Source organism: Crocuta crocuta, unplaced genomic scaffold, assembly GCF_008692635.1.
Source record: "Crocuta crocuta isolate KB4526 unplaced genomic scaffold, BGI_CrCroc_1.0 scaffold35, whole genome shotgun sequence".
Classification (NCBI taxonomy): domain Eukaryota; kingdom Metazoa; phylum Chordata; class Mammalia; order Carnivora; family Hyaenidae; genus Crocuta; species Crocuta crocuta.
In genome coordinates, this window is record NW_027530625.1 from 952,673 (window position 1) to 972,616 (window position 19,944).

At 60.9% G+C, this 19,944-nt stretch overlaps 2 protein-coding genes across 6 annotated transcripts in view; one reads left to right on the plus strand and one right to left on the minus strand.

The window, feature by feature from the left end:
- The window catches only part of CRB2 (crumbs cell polarity complex component 2), a 21,888-nt gene extending 10,525 nt beyond the window's left edge, over positions 1-11,363 (plus strand). Inside the window, exons 4-13 of the mRNA XM_077768455.1 lie at positions 36-175; positions 599-784; positions 982-1,095; positions 3,748-4,626; positions 4,713-5,221; positions 5,740-5,905; positions 6,531-6,621; positions 7,420-7,536; positions 8,077-8,194; positions 9,787-11,363. Coding sequence (XP_077624581.1) covers positions 36-175; positions 599-784; positions 982-1,095; positions 3,748-4,626; positions 4,713-5,221; positions 5,740-5,905; positions 6,531-6,621; positions 7,420-7,536; positions 8,077-8,194; positions 9,787-10,011 — 2,545 coding nt within the window. The 3' untranslated portion in view covers positions 10,012-11,363. The remainder of the gene's footprint in view (positions 1-35; positions 176-598; positions 785-981; positions 1,096-3,747; positions 4,627-4,712; positions 5,222-5,739; positions 5,906-6,530; positions 6,622-7,419; positions 7,537-8,076; positions 8,195-9,786) is intronic.
- A 961-nt stretch (positions 11,364-12,324) lies between these two features.
- The window catches only part of DENND1A (DENN domain containing 1A), a 917,228-nt gene continuing 909,608 nt past the window's right edge, over positions 12,325-19,944 (minus strand). For 3 of the 5 annotated variants that reach the window (XM_077768202.1, XM_077768200.1, XM_077768201.1), the window contains 3 exons: positions 19,441-19,569; positions 16,497-16,755; positions 12,325-15,378 (listed from right to left, as the gene is read on the minus strand). In XM_077768202.1, coding sequence (XP_077624328.1) covers positions 14,179-15,378; positions 16,497-16,755; positions 19,441-19,569 — 1,588 coding nt within the window. In that variant the 3' untranslated portion in view covers positions 12,325-14,178. The remainder of the gene's footprint in view (positions 15,379-16,496; positions 16,756-19,440; positions 19,570-19,944) is intronic. The other 2 variants (XM_077768204.1, XM_077768203.1) reach the window with 1 other exon arrangement.

Below are 19,944 nucleotides of genomic sequence, written 5' to 3' on the forward strand. Positions count from 1 at the left end.
GTAGTGCTCAGCCCGGGCCTCGCTCCCCGCTCCAGCTTCCGGTGCGACTGCGCGGCCACGGGCTACGAGGGCGCGCGCTGCGAGCAGGAGGTGCTGGAGTGCGCGTCGGCTCCCTGCGCCAACAACGCGTCCTGCCTCGAGGGCCTCGGGACCTTCCACTGCCTCTGCTGGCCAGGTGCGTGCGCGCGCACGCTGCGGTTCCCGGGCGCGGCGCGCAGCCGCCGTGCGTCCGTGCTCGCGTGCCCTCGGAGGGTGTGCAGGTGACTGCGGCTTCTCTGAACTTAAGGTTTGCAGTAATCTGCCAATTAGGGCTCATCACAGCGCCTGCTCCTAGCATTGTTGCGAGGAAGGGAAGGGTGTAACGCCCGCGGAGCCTCGGCAGGTGCAAAGTGCTCCGTAGTCCTCCTAATAATAGTAATAGGACCCTGTTGAGGGCTGCCATGGTCATCCCTGCCCTCCCCGTTGCATTCCTCCCTCACCATTGGTGCCCGTATTCTGAGCTGTCGTCTCAGCCTGGCCCCGGGTTGGCCTGGCAGCGGTGGTGGGGTGCTGCCCGGTGACCCCGTGTGACCGGCTGTCTGCGCGCGTGTGCCTTCAGGCTACAGCGGCCAGCGGTGCGAGGTGGACGAGGACGAGTGTGCGTCCGGCCCCTGCCAGCATGGGGGGCAGTGCTTGCAGCGCTCAGACCCAGCCCTCTACGGAGGCGTCCAGGCCGCCTTCCCCGGCACCTTCAGCTTCCGCCACGCTGAGGGTTTTCTGTGCCGCTGCGCTCCGGGCTTTGAGGGTGAGTCCCCCTACACCCTTCCAGGGAGGCAGGTCCCCCGGTGTCCGGATGCAGGCCTAACCCTGTCACACAGTGTGCCACCTGCCCGAGTCAGCAGTTCTCACCGCGCCTCAGTCTTCAGAGCTCTAAAATGGGCCCTTCCAACTCCAGTCTGGTTCTGAGGGCACAGGTGGGAACCACAGCTGGCCTTCTTGCAGGGGACGAATGTGACGTGGACGTGGACGAGTGTGCCTCATGGCCATGCCTCAATGGAGGCCGCTGCCAGGACCTGCCCAATGGCTTCCAGTGCCACTGTCTGGATGGCTACACAGGTGCCTGGGGGGTGGGCTGGGCTCCGGGGCAGAGCGAGGTCAGAGTTGGTGGGCCTGGGGTGAGAAGTTTCCTCCTCTGGCTGATGTGTGGAGGCTGGACTGACGGGGACGAGGAGATCAGGAAGGAGGTGGGTGTGGGGGTCCAGGTGACAGCTAAGAGGGGCAGAGCCGGGACCGGGCTTTAGAGGTGAAAGTGGTGGAAACTAGCTCTCAGGAGGGACAGTCTGCAGGCCCTAGGGGTTAGTCCAGGTGTGCGTGGGAGGCGTCAGGGATGCTGGCTGCTTCTGCCCTGGGAGATGTTGGGTGAGCCTTGTCCGTTCTGAGCCTTGCCTGTGCTCCCTGTGGAGCACCCATGGGGAGGAGCCCGGGTGGGGGTTGGCGGTCCTGGGTCTGGGGCCTGGGAAAAGCCAGAGGCTGAAGGCCAGTAGTACAACCGTGGCAGCTGGAGCCATGGTGGCCGAGGCTGTCCAGGAGAATGTGTGCAGTGATGGGCAGAGAGAGCCCTAGAAACCTGGCATCCAAGAGCCCAGCCGAAGCCGATGGGCCTAAAGGGAGAGGGCGGCAGTTTGGCCAGGAAAGAAGAGGTAAAGGGGGGCATCCCAGCCTGCCCTCTGGGGAGCTGCTGCCTACTGGGCAGGAGTTGGGCTGCAGAAAGCCTCTCCCTGCCTTGGGTACTGCAGATGCGTAGACACACAGATATGCTTGCGCAGACACCAGTGAACCTGAAGAACTCCTCACGCTCTCTGAGTGTCCCTGCCCCCTCTGGAATGCCTGTGACGCTTCCCCCACACCCGCCCGCATTCCTGCCTGGGCACACTGCCTCCTCTCCCTGGCAGATTTCCTGGGCACTGCCCTGGGGAAGGAGGTGGTGATCACCGTCCCTCCCACCCCAGCTGCCCAGAGATGCTGGACTGTGTCCCCCAGCCCCGGGGTGGCCGACACCCCCGGGTGCCCTGAAAGCCCATCTTCTGTCCCCCATGGGCCAAGATTCCCCGAGCCCTGCCTGGGAGCTATGGCTTGCAGGTTCCAGGGACACCCCAGGCCCACAGCGGCACATGCCACCTCTGAAGAGCACGTCTGTGCATTTCGTTCTGCCCTCGGCACGCCCCCGCGAGGCAGGGCTCTTACACATGAAGTGATGGATGCTGGAGAGAGAGGGTGTCGTTCCCTGAGGTTCACAGCGTCAGCCAAAGCCCAGCTCCTCCCCAAGCTGAGCTCAGCGGGCGGGTGACAGGGAGGTCAGGTCTGAGGTCAGGGACGGGATGGGGGAGCCCCGGCTGTTGGGCTGTGCTGCTTGCCACTGTCCACCCCCATCCTCCCTTTTGGTCGTGCTGGCCTGGGGGAGGCCAGTGCCTGGCATTCCTGAGCCGGTTCTGAAGGAGGCGGCTGGCTGGGCGGGGAGCTCTGCTCCCCGGGCTCTGCACCCACCCGCCACTCTAGGCCGTCCGTGGGAAAATGCAATGGGGCCACGGGCTCTGTGGACCTTCCTGGGGGGCCTGAGGCTCCTGGCAGGTATGCAGGGCCTTGGGCAGGGTGAGGTGTGGCTGGCTGCCCCCAGGAGGAGGCTGTGGTGTCTGTGGGCTGACTGGAGCCAGGATTCAAATCCTGGTGGCTTCTTTGGGCCTGGCCTCCTCCAGCTAGGATATGGGGCAAGGGCCGGCCTTGGTTGTTTTATGGAGCCTCTGGCTGAGCTGGGGTTGGGCATGGCCTCTTGACCCAAGCTGGGACCAGAAGCTCTTGGAGGGGAGGGTGATGTGGCCCCTTCAGCGTGGGGCCCTGGGGGCAGAGGGGTGAAGACTGGATGCATACGCCCACCCCCGCTTCCTCCTCCATTCTGGCACTCTGTCCACTAAAGCTGTGTCAGACCCTTTGCCAGGCACCAAGGACACATTCAGGTCCCTGGGGGAAATCCCAGCTGAGTAAAGAGATACTTTCAGTCTGGGGAGCTGTGTCTGGGGGTGGGCAAGGAGTTGGGGGGGACACAATAGCTTGGGAATCAGAAAAATCCCTCTGGGGACCAGCCCTTTGAATTTGGGCTTTGCAGGATGAGTAGGAGTTCGAAAGGCAGAGTCAGTGAGGAGGAGGCGGAGACATTCCAGGGCAGTATGAGCAAAGCCCCCAGAGAAATGTTTTCCGGGAAATGCCTGGAGGAACAGGCAGTTCGAGGTTTGTAGGGAACAGGATTGAGGCTGGAGGACTGTCCCCAGCCCCTGGGGGATGTGGAATGCCAAGGTGAGTGAGTGCACCTTAAGCAGCAGGGGAATCTGGCCAGGCCATGCTTAGAAATAGACCTCTGGCTGCTGGTGGAGATGGATGGTAGAGGTGGCTGAAGGCAGGCAAAGTAGAGGACACTAGACTGTGGTCCTCAGGGCGGCTGAGGAGGAGAGGTGGAGGAGGGGAAAGGGGGAGACCAGAGAGCATTTAGGGGGTTGGATCCACAGGGGGTGGAGACCCACCAGACGTGGTGAAGGAAGGGGCATCTTGGAGTCCCAGCCTCCAGGGACTTCAGGGGACCGTGAGAAATCCTTTGGGAATTGGGAATTGATTTGGTTGATAGGGGCTGAGATCCCTGTCCCAAGAGGCATGTAAGTTCTGCACCAAGATCGTGGTTCTTGCCTTGAGTGCTGAACCTTGGCCTGGTCTCTCCTGAAGGTCTGACGTGTCAGGAAGATGTGGACGAATGCCTGTCGGAGCCCTGCCTCCACGGCGGGACCTGTGACAACACCGTGGCGGGCTACGCCTGCTGGTGCCCGGAGCCCTGGGGCGGGCACAACTGCTCTGTGCGGCTCACCGGCTGCCAGGGCCACACTTGCCCACCCGCTGCCTCCTGCATCCCCATCTTCAAGTCTGGGCTCCACAGCTATGCCTGCCGCTGCCCACCTGGTACCCACGGGCCATTTTGTGGCCAGAACACCACCTTCTCTGTGGTGGCCGGGAGCCCAGTGCAGGCGTCGGTGCCCGCTGGAGGTCCCCTGGGTCTGGCACTGAGGTTTCGCACCACACTGCCTGCCGGTGCCTTGGCCACGCGCACTGACGCTCGGGACAGCTTGGAGCTGGCGCTGGCGGGGGGCACGCTGCAGGCCACACTCTGGAGCCACGGCAATGCCACCGTGCTGTCCCTGGCGCCGCCGCACCTGGCCCTAAATGATGGCCACTGGCACCCAGTGGAGGTTTCGCTCCGCCCGGGGGTCCTGGAGCTGCGGCTCTGGCACGAGGACTGCCCTGCCCGGCTGTGTGTGGCCTCCAGTCCTGTGGCCCCGGCTCCCGTGGTGGCTTCCGCAGCTCCGATGCCTGCCGGGTTCTGCTCCACCCGACTGGGTGGCGCCGCCTTTGAAGGCTGCCTCCAGGATGTGCATGTGGACGGGCACCTCCTGCTGCCCGAGGATCTCGGCAAGAATGTTCTCCTGGGCTGCGAGCGCCGTGAACAGTGTCAGCCTCCGCCTTGTGCCCACGGAGGGGCCTGCGTGGACATGTGGACTCACTTCCACTGCAACTGCCCCCGGCCCTACAGCGGTCCTACGTGTGCTGACGGTGAGGAATAAGCCCGGGGCCCCCGGGAGAGAGTCTGCTGTCCTCTTGGCCACGGTCCTCACACCTGACACCCTCTCTCCCCGCAGAGGTTCCTGCTGCCACCTTCGGCTTGGGGGGCACCCTGAGCTCTGCCTCCTTCTTTCTCCACCAGCTGCCAGGCCCCAACCTCACCGTGTCCTTCCTCCTCCGGACTCGGGAGCCTGCTGGCCTGCTGCTCCAACTTGCCAATGACTCAGCAGCTGGGCTAACAGTATTCCTGAGCGAGGGCCAGATCCAGGCCGAGGTGCCGGGCGGTCCCACTCTGGAGCTCCCCGGGCGCTGGGATGATGGGCTCCGCCACCTGGTGACGCTCAGCTTCGGGCCTGACCAGCTGCAGGGCTTGGGGCAGGAGGTGCACGTGGGTGGGAGGCTCCTCCCTGCGGACGCCCGGCCCTGGGGTGGGCCCTTCCGAGGCTGCCTCCAGGACCTGCGACTCAATGACCTCCGCCTCCTCTTCTTTCCGCCGCTGCTGGGGAACTCGAGCCAACCCGGTGAGCTGGGCGGCGGTCGGTCCCGGAACCTCACCATGGGCTGCGTCTCCGAGGACACATGCAGTGTGAGTTCCCTGGGAAAGCGGCGGGTCCCTTTCTCGAGGGTCTCCCGTGCATCGCTGGGGTTAGCACACCCTCTCGCCCGGGAGCACAGTGGCAGGAGGTGAAGCACTGTACCCGGGTTCCCGCTGCTGGAGAGCGAGAGCTGGATTCACATTACTCTCTCCAGCCCAGCCCTCTGGGGGTCCCCATACCTCCCTCTTGGTCTGAGACAGACACCCTGACCCAGGCAGAGGGCTAGCTGAGCCTTTCTATAGGAGGGACAGGGACACCCCTGGGTCCACGAACAAAGCACCAGCCTTGGAATTGGAATAGCTGGAGTTTCACCTCTGGCTCCTCTATTTACTGGCTGGATGACTCGGGCCGGTGGCTTCTCCGAGCCTCAGTTTCTTGATCTGTAAAGTGGGGACAATAGCGACTTCCTCTCTAATTGTTTGTGAGGAGTTAATGTGTCTGTAGGGATCATGGTGGGGTGATGAGAGCCCCCAGGCCTGAGCCAATCCCTGCCCTGATTCTTCTGCAGCCTGACCCCTGTCTCAATGGGGGAATGTGCCTTGTCACCTGGAATGACTTCCACTGCACCTGCCCTGTCAACTTCACGGGGCCAACGTGTGCCCAGCGGCTGTGGTGTCCTGGTCAGCCCTGCCTCCCGCCTGCCACCTGTGAGGAGGTCCCTGATGGCTTTGTCTGTAAGTGTGTGCGGTGGGCGGCCCACAGGCTGGATTCTGGACACCCAAGCTGAGTTAGAGCCGCTCTTACCCTGAGGGCACAGAGCGCACCAGGATGCCAACAGCCCCTGCCCAGTGTGGTTAGGCCACTGCATGCAGAGGGACAGGTTTTCTGGAGGAAGACCCCACTCACCAGGTTTCCAAGGGCAAGTAAGGCTGACTGGACACAGGGAAGGGCAACAGCACTTACAAAGGCCCTGGGGTTTATAAGAACAAGTAAAACACAGTTACAGGTGTTGGGGTGGAGCTGTTGCCAGGAGGGGCCTTGAAAGCTAGGCCGGGCAGCTCAGGACTTGTTCCCAAGGGCAGTGGGGAACCATGGGACCGTTTTAAGCAGGAGAAGGACATGATCAGCATTTTAAAGAGATGACCGCATTTTATTAAAATGCATGATCAGCATTTAAAAATCTGCATTAAAAAAAAAAAAAAGATGACTGCNAGCTGGTTCTCTGAGGTACGTAATTACGAGTAGGTGGAAGCCACAGCGTGGGGTGGTGGTGGTGGTTCCTGGAATTAGGTGATAGGCGGGTGTGTGTGACCCCTCGAGATGGGCCGGGGCGATGGGGGCGGCAGGTGTCTCACCCAGGTGCTTGGGCCGGGGTGGGGCCCGCTGGGCCATTCTCCGNCGGCCGCTTTGAGTGCCGATGCCCGCCTGGCTTCGCGGGCCCGCGCTGCAGGTGTGGACGATGGGGCGTGGCCCGGGCCTGGAGGGGCCCCGTGGGTTGCCAGGGCAGGGGCGGAGGTGGGGTGTGGCCCCCAGGGGTGGTGGTGACGCACTGAAGGTCCCGGGGCCAACGGTCTGGTTCCGTGGGCCAGCCACTTCCCATCTCTGAGCCTCTGTGCCCTAATCTGTGAAATGGGAACAGCAGTCCCCTGGAGTTGCCAGCTAAGACCCAGAAAAGTTTGGATTTGAGATAAATAACGCTCTTGGCCGGGGGTGCTGGGGGAACATAGAGCTAGGTTTGCCCAGCCGCCCGCCACTGACGCTCATCTCCATTAGTCCCCTGAGGAGGACAGGGGCAGAATGAGGTGGTTGGACGCTTTGATGCCTCCCCCTGTCAGTCTGGTTTCGACTCCCCCCACCTCGTTTGGAAGCGAGCTTAGGGAGGGTTGTCTGGTCTGACTTCCCCCTGAAATACCAGGCTCAAATTTTATGTTTAGGAACATGGCTTTTGTTCCAAGGAGAGTCCTGACGTTTCATCGGCTTCTCAAAGGACCCTGAGTGTGGGGAGAGGTTCCCGTGAAGGGTCCTAACTTGTACACCTTGTCGGGGGCGGGGCTGGAGCATTGGAGGGACCTCCCTGTGCCCCATCCCTTCCACCGCAGACGCCGCTAGGTCTATGCAGGTGGGCCGCGAACTCCAACAGCTGAGAACACAGAGGCTCCGGTGGCCTGTGGGGTAGCTTCAGGTGCTGGGGGCTGGGCCAGGCTCCCTGCGAGCCTCCCCCAGTGTAGACACTGTGCTTTCTCCCTAGATTGCCTGTCCTGCCAGAGGCGTGCAGCTCGAACTCCACCTGCCTCGATGGTGGCCCCTGTGAAGGTGGGCCCCGGGCAGCCAACTGTAGCTGCCAGGAGGGCTTTGGTGGCCAGAGGTGAGTCTGGGGGCTGGGCAGGGTGGGCCCCCGGGTCCCCTCCAGCCGGGGCAGGCAACGTGGGGTGTGGCTCCTTGCTCACCTTCCTGGCCCTTGCTGTGATCGCAGTGCTAGACAGCCTACCTCTGCCGCTTGAGTGCTTTCCCCCTGGGCTTTCCGAGGCGTCCTCTGTTGTGCTGGCCACTGGGGAAGTCCTTGCCTGGTGGTGTTTCTTTGAGCCTCATCCTCAGCCTGCCTGCCTCGGATCCGCCCAGGGAGACTGTACAGGTGCAGGCTCCCCAGAGAGAGGGAGTCAGGGTCCCCGGGCAGCCGCCCTGTGCTTCTGATGGGGCAAGTCATCCTCAGTCATGAATGCGGGGGAAGTGGGGGATGGTGATGGAGGTCCCAGATTGCTTCAGTCACGTGGCAGGGACAGTCCATGGGGACAGTGGATGGACATGCATTGGTGGGTGCATCGGTGGATGGGTGGGGGGTGTCGAGAAGCTAAAGCGGGTGGGGGAACAAGGCAGCTTCCTCAGCCTCACCGTCTCTGCTTCGCAGGTGTCAGATCCCCTGTGAAGCCAACCCCTGCTTGAACGGGGGCACCTGCCGGGCAGCCGGGGGGGTGTATGAATGTATCTGCAGCGCGAGGTTCTCTGGCCAGTTCTGTGAAGTGGTGGTGAGTGATGCTACAGGGGCGGGTGGGTGTCCTGCTGTGGGCTTTAGTGAGGTGACTGGGGGTGGGGGTGGAGAGCACATACAGCCCACTGTTCCCGGACCAACCCTGTGTCTTGGGGTCCGGACTATGGGGAGAGCCTGGGGGGCCCACCTTCCCTCTGGGGACTGGCAGCGAAACAGCCAAGTCCTATTGGGGACCAGGATTCAGGACCCACAGGATCTTGGAATTCTGGAATTGCAGGCGGTGGATGTGCAGGTCTGTACTCTCCAGTGGTTTGTGTGCCAGAGTTCTAGAAGAGAGCGAGCTGGAGAGCCCAGGATTCGGAGCCAGAGCAGGCTGGGCTGCCCAGGGCAGCCGTGACCCCAGGGAGGCTCAGCCGAGGGGGCCAATAGATGGGGGGCCAGCAGCCCGCTTGAGCTTGAACCCCCTCCCCACCGAAGGGTGGGACAGGTGCCACAGGCCCAGTGGGCAGTGAGCCCGCAGTGGGTGCCGGTGGGAGAGATGCAGGCCGGGAGGCCTGGGGCGGAGCCTTGATCTCCACAGGCTTCTGGCAGGCCGGGTCATAAACCCGCAAATCCCCTCTGCTTCTGGGGAATGTTTCCTTTCAAGTTGAGCTTTACAGCCTCTGTCTCGTCCCTCCTCCCGGGGCCAAGGGAGGAGATGGCTTCCAGCTCTCCCAGAAGTGCCCAGGGGTGGAGGCTGGCGAGGGCCCATTCGGCGCTGCTATGAATGTTTCTCTATAGCCGTGGGTACCTTTTCTCATTCAGGGCTGGGGACGGGGACTTGGGACAGAGGTCACAGTGGGCTGAGGCTTCATGCGACAGAGGGAGTCTGAGACCCTTGGGCTCTAGAATCCTGGAATTTGGTGATTTGGAGGCGGGGGGTGGGGGGCACTTAATTCCAGGCCTGTAGAATCCTTGGTGGTGGCATCCTGGGAGTCTGTGACTGGAGATGGAGAGGGTTCCTGGGCCCCTTAAAGCCTGGTCTGTCTCCCTAGCTGGGCAGACCCTGGTGGATTCTGAGCTCCCCATCTGCGAGGTCAGCCTGCCCTCCCTCCTCCTGCCCTGCACAGGCCACCTGGCCGGGCAGCCTCTCTTACTGCTGCCCGAGAGGCCTCCCACTTGCATGGTCTCCACAGACACTACAAAAACCAGACCACCCTTTGGGATGGGGAGGGATCAAGTCCCCGTGGCCTCCGAGTTTACTGCAGGGACGGGGAGGCCGAGGTGGGAGGCTGGTGGCAGGGGCCACCTCTGGCCACTAAAGGAAGGGCCTGAAGCTGGGATTCAAGACCGAAGGGCGGTAGTGTGGCCACGGCGTGGGCACTGGGGGACACGGCCGGTGCCGGCTTGCTAGTCCTGTGGGGGGTCTGGGCCAAGCCTCTGTTTTCTCCTTCAATACTTACCCAGCGCTACCATGTAGGCCTTGCTCTGGGCACTTGGTATTTACCAGTGAACAAAATAAAGATTCGTGTCCTTAGAGGCACCGGGGAGGGTCCTCACTCCCCCTTGATGAGACCACGGAAAATCCCAGGCGCAGGCTCGCACGCCCCTCCTCCCCGGTCTCAGGCCTCGGGCCTCCGTCTCTTGCAGAAGGGCCTGCCCTTGCCGCTGCCGTTCCCGCTGCTGGAGGTGGCGGTGCCCGCGGCCTGCGCCTGCCTCCTGCTCCTCCTCCTGGGCCTCCTCTCAGGGATCCTGGCGGCCAGGAAGCGCCGCCAGTCAGAGGGCACCTACAGCCCGAGCCAGCAGGAGGTGGCCGGGGCCCGGCTGGAGATGGACAGTGTCCTCAAGGTGCCGCCCGAGGAGAGACTCATCTAGGCCTGCGTGGCTGCCGGCTCCAGCGCCTGCGAGGTCCCGGATGGTTTCTACCTGAGGACCCACGGAGGCCCTTCCAGGAGCCTGCGGCGAAGTGGCTGGCCTCTCGCTGGCCTTCCGGAGCTGCCGCAGAGCGCAGGAAATCTGCCGGGGAAGCGTCACCTCTGCCGCCAGCCCTTGCATCTGCCCCTAGAGAGGGGAGCACTGAGGGGAGCACCGAGGGGAGCAGACAGGAACCTGGCAAGGCCGTCGAGGCTCCATCCGATCTGCCGGCTCTGGCCTCGGCAAGCGGACCGCTGTGCGGGGGAGGGGCACACGTGGGTGCACGCGGTGCGTTCGGAGGTGTGTGTGGGCACGTACCTGGGGACTGCTGATCTGCAGACGCCCGCGTGCGTGTTCTGGATGGGGCTTGTGGGCAGGTCCATGTCCTTGCTGTGTGCGCACAGGACCGTGTAGTGGGTGCAGGCGATCCCACGGAGGGGGCGGCTGGGCCGTGAGGATAACCTTCGCTGCCCTGGGGCAGGGGCAATACGCGTTCTCCAGGAAGCCAGGCCAAGGCTTTGCTCAAGGACCGAGGCCTCTGGCTCTGGCGTCTTCTCCCTCCCTGCCCCCACCCCGGAGGCAACTGGGAAATTGGGAGCGGGGGCAGCCATCAGCTAGTGGCCCCTGGCTCCCAGGACAAATGCTCCTTCAGGCAGCTGTCTCTGGCCTGTAACAGGGTCGGACCACGACCAGGGCAGCTCTGCGGGAGCAGAGGACGCGCCGCCCCGCACTCTCCCACCTTGCCGTGGCTGGTGGCCTGGGGAAAGCGGCCTCTGTCTACCTCACAGGGCTGTTGTGAGGATCAGTGGATGACGATGGGGAAAGAGCTCAGGGCGTTGTCTGCTACTGGCTTGTCTGGGTCACCCTTTGAGGTTTCAGGAAGGGTTGTCCCTCTGGCTGGGGCCGAGGGGAGGTTGGTTGGGGGAGGGGGGGCTTTCCTGGGGGCCTGCAAGAAGGCCAGAGGATAAAGAAGCAAAACCTCTGTCCCCCGCCCCCAGCTGACCACCTCTGGTTCTCCAGGGCTGGCACTCCCCTGTCACAGCTGCCTGGTGAGGCCACTCCTTCACCTACAGACAGGTCATCTCTCTAAATGGCTGGGGGGCGGGGGGAGGTGGATTCAGGACTCGCAGGAAGCCCTCAGAGCTGTTTGCTGAACTCAGCAGATGTTGGCATGGCCCCTTTGTGTCAGGGCTGGTCCTGCAGACACAGACACAGACGAAGAATGTGCTGCTTTACTTCCAGTCCCTTCCCTGGTAATGCCATCACACTGAACCCAGAGGGGCCCCCCCCCCCCCCCCCCCCNCCCCCCCCCCCCGCCCGCCGGGCCTCCTCCCCGCTTCATGGGGTCCCTCTGTCCCTGACCTGGAGACATGCCCTTCTGTCCCTGTTTCCTAGGCCAGCGCCTCCAGTGCCAAGGCCAGGGAACCCCTTTCTACTTTTAAATTGGCGGTTGGCTTTACCCGGCTCCCCTTGGGGGTCTCAGCCAGCTTCTAGAGGCACAGGACCAAATCTGACGGAGAACCGCGTGGTGACGAGGGGTAAGGGGGCATGTGGGTGGCTGAGACCGAGCGGTTCAGCTGAGGCTGGGCTGGGAAGGGCCCTGAACGCTCGGGTAAGGGTCTTGCTTAGCCCTTATCCGATAGGAGGTGGGAACTTTCCCCCACCTTTCTCCACCATGACTCCTGGGAAGGTGGGGGAGGAAACATCTGGTAGCAGCACCTTAGCCACAGCTGGTGCCTTGGTTATTTACTTTATTAAATCAGGTATTTGGCAAACCTGTGTTCTTGCAGACACCTGGAACCCCAATAAATAAAAATGCCACTTTCTTGGGAGCCCTATGTTGTCATCTCTTGTCCTTTACAAGCGCAGCCTGGAGACAGGGACGTGACCACATGAAGGGTGACTGGGTGTGTTTAACACCTACTATGGGTGCTTGGTCCCAATCTCACCCAACACGACAGGGGTACTGCCTGGTTTTAAGGCTCTGACCTTGCTAATGACATATCTGTGGGGCTGAGTTTCCTGCTGTTCCCTTGAACTTGTTCCCTGGAGCCCGGGCACTTTCCACACCATTGCTGATCTGCAGCTCTGCTCCAAGGACTGGCCAGGCCTGTGCACGCCTGTGACTAGCCCACCTCCTCTGCCCTCCTCGAGAGGGAGAAGGGCCTGGTCTCAGAGGCTCAGATGGAACAGGCCGGGGAGCAGGCCAGGGGTCAAATTCTCCCGACTGCTCTGACCCCCCCCTTCCGCCAGAGCTTCCTCAGGACACAGGAATGCCAACCTTTTCCCCAAGATTTTATTGAACGCACACAACATTCATCCTTGGGTGCAAATTCAATCCGGCCAGAGAAGAGACAACAATGCTCTCGAGAACACGGAGTGCGCGCCAGCAGCCCCCAGCACAGCCAGGGAGACCGACCACAGGGTGGGCTCTGCATCCCTGGGGCCCCGCAGTATCCCTTATCGCACGCTTTGTCCCTGATGGGGCTCAGGGGTCTGCCCAGCATGGGTGGGTGGATCGGGAACTGGTGCGGAAACACCTGAGAAGCTCATGTGCCCAGACACCACGTGGCTCCCTCTCCACCTTCGTGGGCAGAGAACACTCGGAGACTGAGAGACAGGGCCGTGACCGACTCAGGGAGGGGCCGTGCGCTGCGCCAGCAGCTCTCCACGCCCGGTGGCTGAGAAACTCAGGGCCAGCCCTCACAGCCTCACGGACCCACACAGGGTCCCTCAGACAATGACAAGGTTCCTTGGGGTTCCGGGGGCCTCCAGGAGCCCCCTGGCCCTGTCAGACACCTCTGAGACTCTGTGTCTGACCATTCACAAATAGGAAATGAGAAATCAGGTCAAAATGCTCACAATTTCCTGCATGTCTCAGATGGTTGTTTTCTTAAATGGTTGGGCCATATTTTAACTTGGTTTATTGAAACTAGTCAATTTTAAGAATCATCAAATCAATAAAGTAGAAAGGAAAAGATAGATAAAAGAAACAATAACAAAACATTTCAATTTAGCTTTGGTGACGTTGGCCTCAGGAATTTCTATGCTATGTGGGCGGGGGCGGCTCCCTGCCCTTCTCCAGCCTCTAGGCTGCAAAATGCCAAGTTCATCCACTCCCCCGGGCCTGGAGAAGGGCTCAGCACCCCTGCCCGTTACTGATCAGCAGCTGGGACTCTTGCATCCATCTGTGGCATTAGGCTTGGCTTCCCAGGGGGGGCTCCGGGTGCCTGCTTCTCAGCTCTTCCCCCACAGTCCCACGCAATCAGCAGCTGGGCTCCGTTCGGGTATGTGTGAGAGGAAGAGCGCAGGACGGTGGCCCAACTCCTTCTAATGCACTCAGTTTACCTGCTGCTATTTTTCTTCCACAAATCAGTGTTGCTGGTGCTCCCAGCCCCCATGCACGGCTGGCTGGGGCTGGGTTTGGCTACCAGAGGGTTCCCCAGGATCCCTCAGCCCCAAATCCCTACCAAGCCAGGAACAACTGAAGGCTGGGATTGGGGTAAAGACTCAAGAAAGAAAGAAAGAGTGTGGGTATCGCCTGAGAAGGCTGCAAATGCCCTTCCGGGTAGGCAGGCTCTCCAGCCCGGGACGGGGGCTCCTTACTCCAAACTCCAAACCACATGTGTCTGGTACAGACGAGCCCACGCTGAGGCCACCACTGCCGCCTGTGCTGGTTCCGGCGGGGGTGTGCAGGGCCAGGCTGTGGCTGGGGCAAGAGAACAGAGCTGGGAAGGAGAGGCCTCGTGGAGGCCCGGGGCTCCCGGTGGGAGGTTTCCAGGGGGACGGTGGGTCGGACCTGGTCTGGGACAGTCATTTGCCCAGCTGACCTCTTTAGTGCAAAACCTAATCAAGGGTGCAGGGGGGAGGGGAGGTGGCAGGGTGGGGTGGGTGCCCAGGAGCTGGGCCCATTCCCAGGCCAGAACGGGCCCCATTCTCTAGCGGCCAGACCTCAGAGCCGGGTGGTGTGGAGGGGAGAGAGGGGCGGCAGAGAGGGGTCCCATCCTGTCCCACCGGAAGAACCTGGGCGGACACAGAAGAGCAGGGGAGCAGGGCCGGCCAGCCTCGGAGCCCGGCGGCAGGTGGCTCGGCGCGTGGCCCGGCTCGCCCTAGCTCTTGGCGCCCGGCTCACTCGAAGGTCTCCCACTGCTTCCTGAGCTGCTCTACTGAGCCTGGGGCCGGGGCCGGGCTCATATCCTGCTTGGTTTTCCGTAACAAATCCTCAAAGGGGTCTTTGGCCTCTCGAGGAGCCGAAGGCTGCAGTGCTGGCTCCAGGCCCTGTGGGGGTCTGGGAGGAAGGAGAGGGGGGTCTCCGGGCCTCAGAGCCAGCCCCTGCTTGGCCTCAGCGGCCCTGGCACTTGAGCGGGCCAGGGGCAATGTTCGGATCCTTGAAGGGGCGACCATCGGGGGGCCCAGGGGCTGCAGGGGACTGGTGTGGACGCCCATGGGCATCTGGCCGAAGAGGTTGGGCATGGAGAGGGCAGACAGGTTGGGCTGAGCTCTATGTGGGACACAGAAGCCAGAGCTGGACAGCAGGAGGCTGGGGGCGAAAGCTGGCCCCAGGGAAGGAGGCGGGGCCCCAAAAGGCCCGGCTGGTGTGGAGACCAGGGACATGGCGGGCAGAGCCGCTGGCACGGATGGCACAAAGGGATTGAGCGACGGCTGTGGAAATGGGGTGGGGGTCCCTGTTGGGGGGAAGCTGAACTGGGGAGTGAGTGAGGTGGCTACATTCGGGGCTGGAGGTCCTGGTGGAAGGGTGCTGCCTGGCCAGGCTGTGTTAAGTGGGTCCAGGAGGGCCAGCAGGGCGTCACCGCTTGTGTCTGCAGCCCCCGGGCCCAGGCTGAGGGGCTGCAGCCGTTCGGTGGCGCCTTGCGGGGCAGCGCTGGGGAGGAGCCCGGGGAACGGGGCCGGACTCAGGGGAGCTCGCCTTTCCTGCTCAGCCGGCAGCCTCTCTGAGAAGTCTCCGAGGGCGAGGGCAGCACTGGCAGCCTGAAGTTTGGCCGGGCGGGCGGTGGGGGGTGGAGGCACGATGCCCAACTCTGGGGTCTTCCTGCCCTGGGGCCGGGGGATGGTAATGCTGCCCGGAGTGGGGGTGGGCACCTCCTCCTTGTCACTCGGCTTCAGGATGCTGTCCTGAGGCGGCGGCCTGCGGGGCAGAGCCAGGGAGCTCCCGAGCAGGGGTGAGGGCTTCTCGGGGGAGCTGGCCGGCGGCTTGCTGGGGATGGCCATGTCGTCCTGGCCCAGGCTCCAGAGCTTGTTGTACGGGTGGGTGAGCTTCAAGGCCGCTGGCATCCCGCGGCTCCGGTCGCTCCGGCTCAGGTCCAGCCTCTGTTGGAGAGAAAGGGGGAGGCAGCGACCAGAGACTGACCTGGAAGGACCGGAAGGCAGCACACAGCCATCCCCGTGCTCCTCCCATGTGCCTGGCGGGCGCGGCGGCTCTGATCCCAGGCGTGTGGCCGATCGGGTCCCTGGGACTCAGAGCAGCTGGGCCCAGAACACCAGCAGAGGGCCCAGGTCTGTCCAGATGCCAAGCCCAGGCTTTTCTGTTTTCCTCATTTCTCAGACTCCAAGCCAGGCTTTTTTCTCACTGCACAAAGGGATTCCAGAAAAAGCCCTTGTCCTCTCACATCAGTGTCACCCAGCAGTTTTAGGAAAACGACTCCATGTGTTGACCATCTACTGGCTGGGCCTATTTTATCTTTCAAAGAATGTGGGCACTTTCAATCACCTGTGAGCTTGAGGGTGAGTGAGGCCTGGGGCCTGGGCAACGGCTGCTTCTCTGGCTGCCAGGGAACAGGACGGGGCCGTGTCCCGGCTCTGCCACTCACAAGCTCCACTACCTGGGTGTCATGTCCCTTCGCGTGGCCTGGACTTCATCCTCAGCAGCAGGGGAATGTGACTCCCTGAGGGGCGTGCGCTCGAATCACTGCACCCAGGGGTGTGTTGTGAGTTCCACAGACCCAGGGACTCGGCAGCCTCTGCTTGCGAGCGGGGAAACACGCACAGGGAGGGAATGTGGGGGACTGCAAGGCCCCAGGCAAAGATTCCAGAATCCAGGAGTTTTGATCCAAAGGTTCTCCAAGAAGACTTGGTGGGGATGGGAGCAATCGCACTCCGATCAGGGGTCAAAGCCCTGCATGGGGGTGGGGCCGGGGTCCCGGGAGAGCGGAGCACCAGCATGCCTCAGTCTGATGCGCAAATGCAAGTGAGGGACAGATTTCCCTCAGGTGTGGCATCTTCCACGGTGATCTCTGGGAGGGTGGTCTGGTGGCTGGCCCTCCCAGCAGGGTTTGTGGTCAGATTGACCCCGAGCATCGAGCATCGGCCGAGGACGCTGGCCAAGTCCCTGTTTCTCCCTCGGTCTCCTTCATTGTCACATGGGGGTGTCTGCTTCATGTGTGGAAAGCACCAGCCCTGGCACGTACCCACCCCCACCGGTATCATACCTGATAGTCAAAGGTTCCTGGCTGCTCCCTCAGGTCTTTGGGGGTCCGAAGGTCCTCCAAGCTCTTGGCCTGCCCCAGTGGCTGCAGCGGGACGTCCATGCCCAGGTTGTTGAAGACATCTTCCAGGAGGTCGATGCTGGCGGCCCGGTCAGGCGGAGCTGGGGCAGGGCCAGTGGGCTCCCGGCCTCGCTGCTCTGGACTCTCCGGCTCTTCACCTTCTGCGCTGTCTGACTCCTTGAGTGTCCGATATGGCTGAGGCCTGGGAGGAGGCAGAGCAGGCTGGGTCCTCTCACTCAGGGCCTCCACGGGAGGAGCAAGCAGCCCCCACCCCTCAGGAAGAGTGCACCCGGGAGACCTGGGGACACGGGAGTGCCTGGGGTCCCCACGAGTGCCGGAGTCTGGCAATCTGACAGACCTGGGGCTGAATTTGGGTTCTCCAGTTCACTGTGGGATGCTGGGCAAATTGCTTTGGCTCTAATTTGCACCAGGAAGTCAAATTAGTTCCCCTGGAAACACAGGACCCACCATATAACTGGGGAGTGGGCTTGCAAGCCATCCGGATGAGGCGCGAGGAACGGGACATGAGTAGAAAGGGAACAGGCAGCCCGCTCATTCCTGAGCCCAGCCGCTGCACTCTCACCTCCCTGTGGCTCAGGGGGAACTGAGCTGGGAGATCTCCCCAGGGCAACTCCCCAGCATGCCTCAGGACCCTCAGGAAGAACTGTTTGGGCCTCAGCCTGTGCTGACCTCTGTTCTAGCTCTGGTCTTGCCATCACTTGCTGTGGGACCTTGGGAAAGTCTCTTAACCTCTCTGAGCCTCAGCCTCTTCCCCATTCCAGACTGTACCTCTCTTGCTGGCGGTGGTTATGTGAACTAACTACCATGGTGCCCAGCACACGGCAGGCACAGAGGCTGTTAATAGCATTCTGTATGTTCTTCTCAGACATAGGGGACAAAAAGTTTCTCTTACCTTCCTTCTTTACAAGCCTGAGCCCCCAGGGCACCACTGGGTACATGGACAACGGTGCCCGGATAAACCCTGACTTGACTGTAGTGAAGGCCAGGACAGAGGCTGTTCCTCTGCGTCCGGCAGAAACTGCTCATGGCTCTGGTAAAGTGGGGGAAGGGTGCCACCTGCTGGTCCCAAAGGCACACTTGCAGGAACCAGGGCAGGGAACAGACCGCAGAGAGGGCGGGCTCTGCAAACAGTCTGGACTCCATCAGCCTTCAGTATCTTGCTGAAATTCAGAGAGGCTACGTACCTCACCCTAGATCACAGAGCAAAAGGTAGCAATAGATGCCATGTAGGAGAGACCTCAAAAGTGCCCACTGACTCTAAGCCATCTGACCAAGGAATTAAAGACTTTTAACCAAGCTTGAATACAACAAAGGGGTAGAGAAAAGTCCGTGTGCTCTTTACACTTAAGGAAGGAAATAGTAAAAAGAAACCATTTTATTTGGACTTATGATGGGCCAGTTCCTTTTTTTCCTTGCCTTTCCTGTGCAATTTATTTTTATTCCAGTAGAGTTAACTGACATCAGCCAGTTCCTTTTCAAAGACACACACACACACACACAGGCCTACACTTTTCTTAGGTCATGGCTAAAGGAGTGAGCGTTATTCACTACTTAAATAATTAAGACATCACTTAATTAAAAAAGAGTGAGACCCGCTGCCCTCTGTGGTGGGGGGGGTCCGTGGCCATCACTCAGGCAGGGCGTTTTTATCCGCAAAGTGATTCTGAGTTGATTATGTGGATGAATATGTCTTATTCCGATGTTTCTAACCTTTACTTAACTAACAGTAGAGATAATAATTGACATATTAGGCATATGATATTAGAGATATTATTGCTGAGGACAAGGTTAATTTTCTGAAGTTTTAACAGAAAACATTTAAAGAAAAAGATCTGAGGTACAGAAGGTGCCATGCGGAACTCAGGCAACACGGACTCAGGCCACCACTTTCTAAGTGAGGACATTGGGAGGGGACTGACTTGCCCACGGTCACAGGGGAGCTGCTGGCAGAACCTGTTACCCTGGGGTGAGGGGATTATAGAAGCAGAAGTGGTGGGTTTATTAGGTGCCCTGAAGAACTCACAGGCCTGGCCCAGGGGAAGGGACTGGGACAGGGTGGAAGGGAAGAATCATACGGTGGCATTAACAGCTCACTCCCTAGAGGGTGTGTTGTGGCCCAGTGGGTGTTCAGCAAAGGGCGGCTCCCTTCTCTAAAAGGCTCCCATTAAAAACGCTACAACTTTGTTCACACAGACAAAAGCTGCCCCTCTACTCCACCCCGGCTGGGAAGAACTGGTGGGTAGGAGGGTAAGAACTGGTAAAGAAGGGGTAAGTACCAAAGCTTAACACTGGACTGGACTGTGGACAAACCTTTCCTTTTTTCTTTCTTTTTAAGCTGCAATTTATAATTAGTATGAGGCACAGGCGATACACAGTAATGATAAAAATCATCCTAAACCCAGGCAGGTCGGTGAAACATTTGGATCTGCCAGCAATAATACATACACTCCCTATCAATCCACGTTTTTTTTGTTTTGTTTTGTTTTGTTTTCTTTTAAGGTTAAAACCGGACCCTCCATCTCTGTGGTTTTCGGAGATGTGCTGAGCTAAGGGAGGGCCTGGGCATCCATAACCACTTCCAAGGACAGTCAAGGGCAGTCTCCCGGGCAAGGGACAGAGACTCATGCTCCCGTCTCACCCCCGTCACCTCACTCCTCACCACAGAGCCCACGGGGCTGGCAGAATGAACACCCTGGGGAGAGGGACACGCGGGGGACACTCACTCACCCGCGAGGTGGCACGGGGGCACCGGCTCCAGACAGCCCTCCCCTGCACACAAGGGCAAGCAGCACTGGCCCCCCTCCCCCACGCGGCCCAGGTGAGTCACCAAGCGGAGCTCAGGGAAACGGAAGAAGGAAGGAGAGACCATTCAAAGGGAGCGGAGAAGAAAAAGCTTTCGGTGAAGCCAGAGCTCGGGCCCTCTTCCCGCTGGCATTCATCATCAGAGGAGTCTTCGGAGAGGAAGACCGCATAGTGTCGCAAGGGCTTTACCAGGCTGGGGCAGAGGAAGACAAGAGAGAAGAGGCAGTTAGGAGGCACCCTCGGAACTCCGTGTGGCGGGGTGGGAGGGGGGCGTCTGCGTCCGCGCCTAGCCCCCACCTCCCTCTGCCAACCTGGGGTAGGGGCTCCCTGGAGGGGTCCAGAGGGCGCTGGAGGCCCGACCGGCCCCGAGGTGAGGAAGCTGGTCCCAAACAGAAAAGAAACCGTGAGTTTGCCATAGGTGTTGAGAACCTTAAACACAGGATCCAGTCACCCATGACCTCGCAACCCCAATTCTGTCAAGAAAACCCTAAATGTGGCAAAGAAGGACACACAAAGACGTTCACTGCTGCCATGCTGAGGATATCAAAACGCGGAACATCCTCAACTT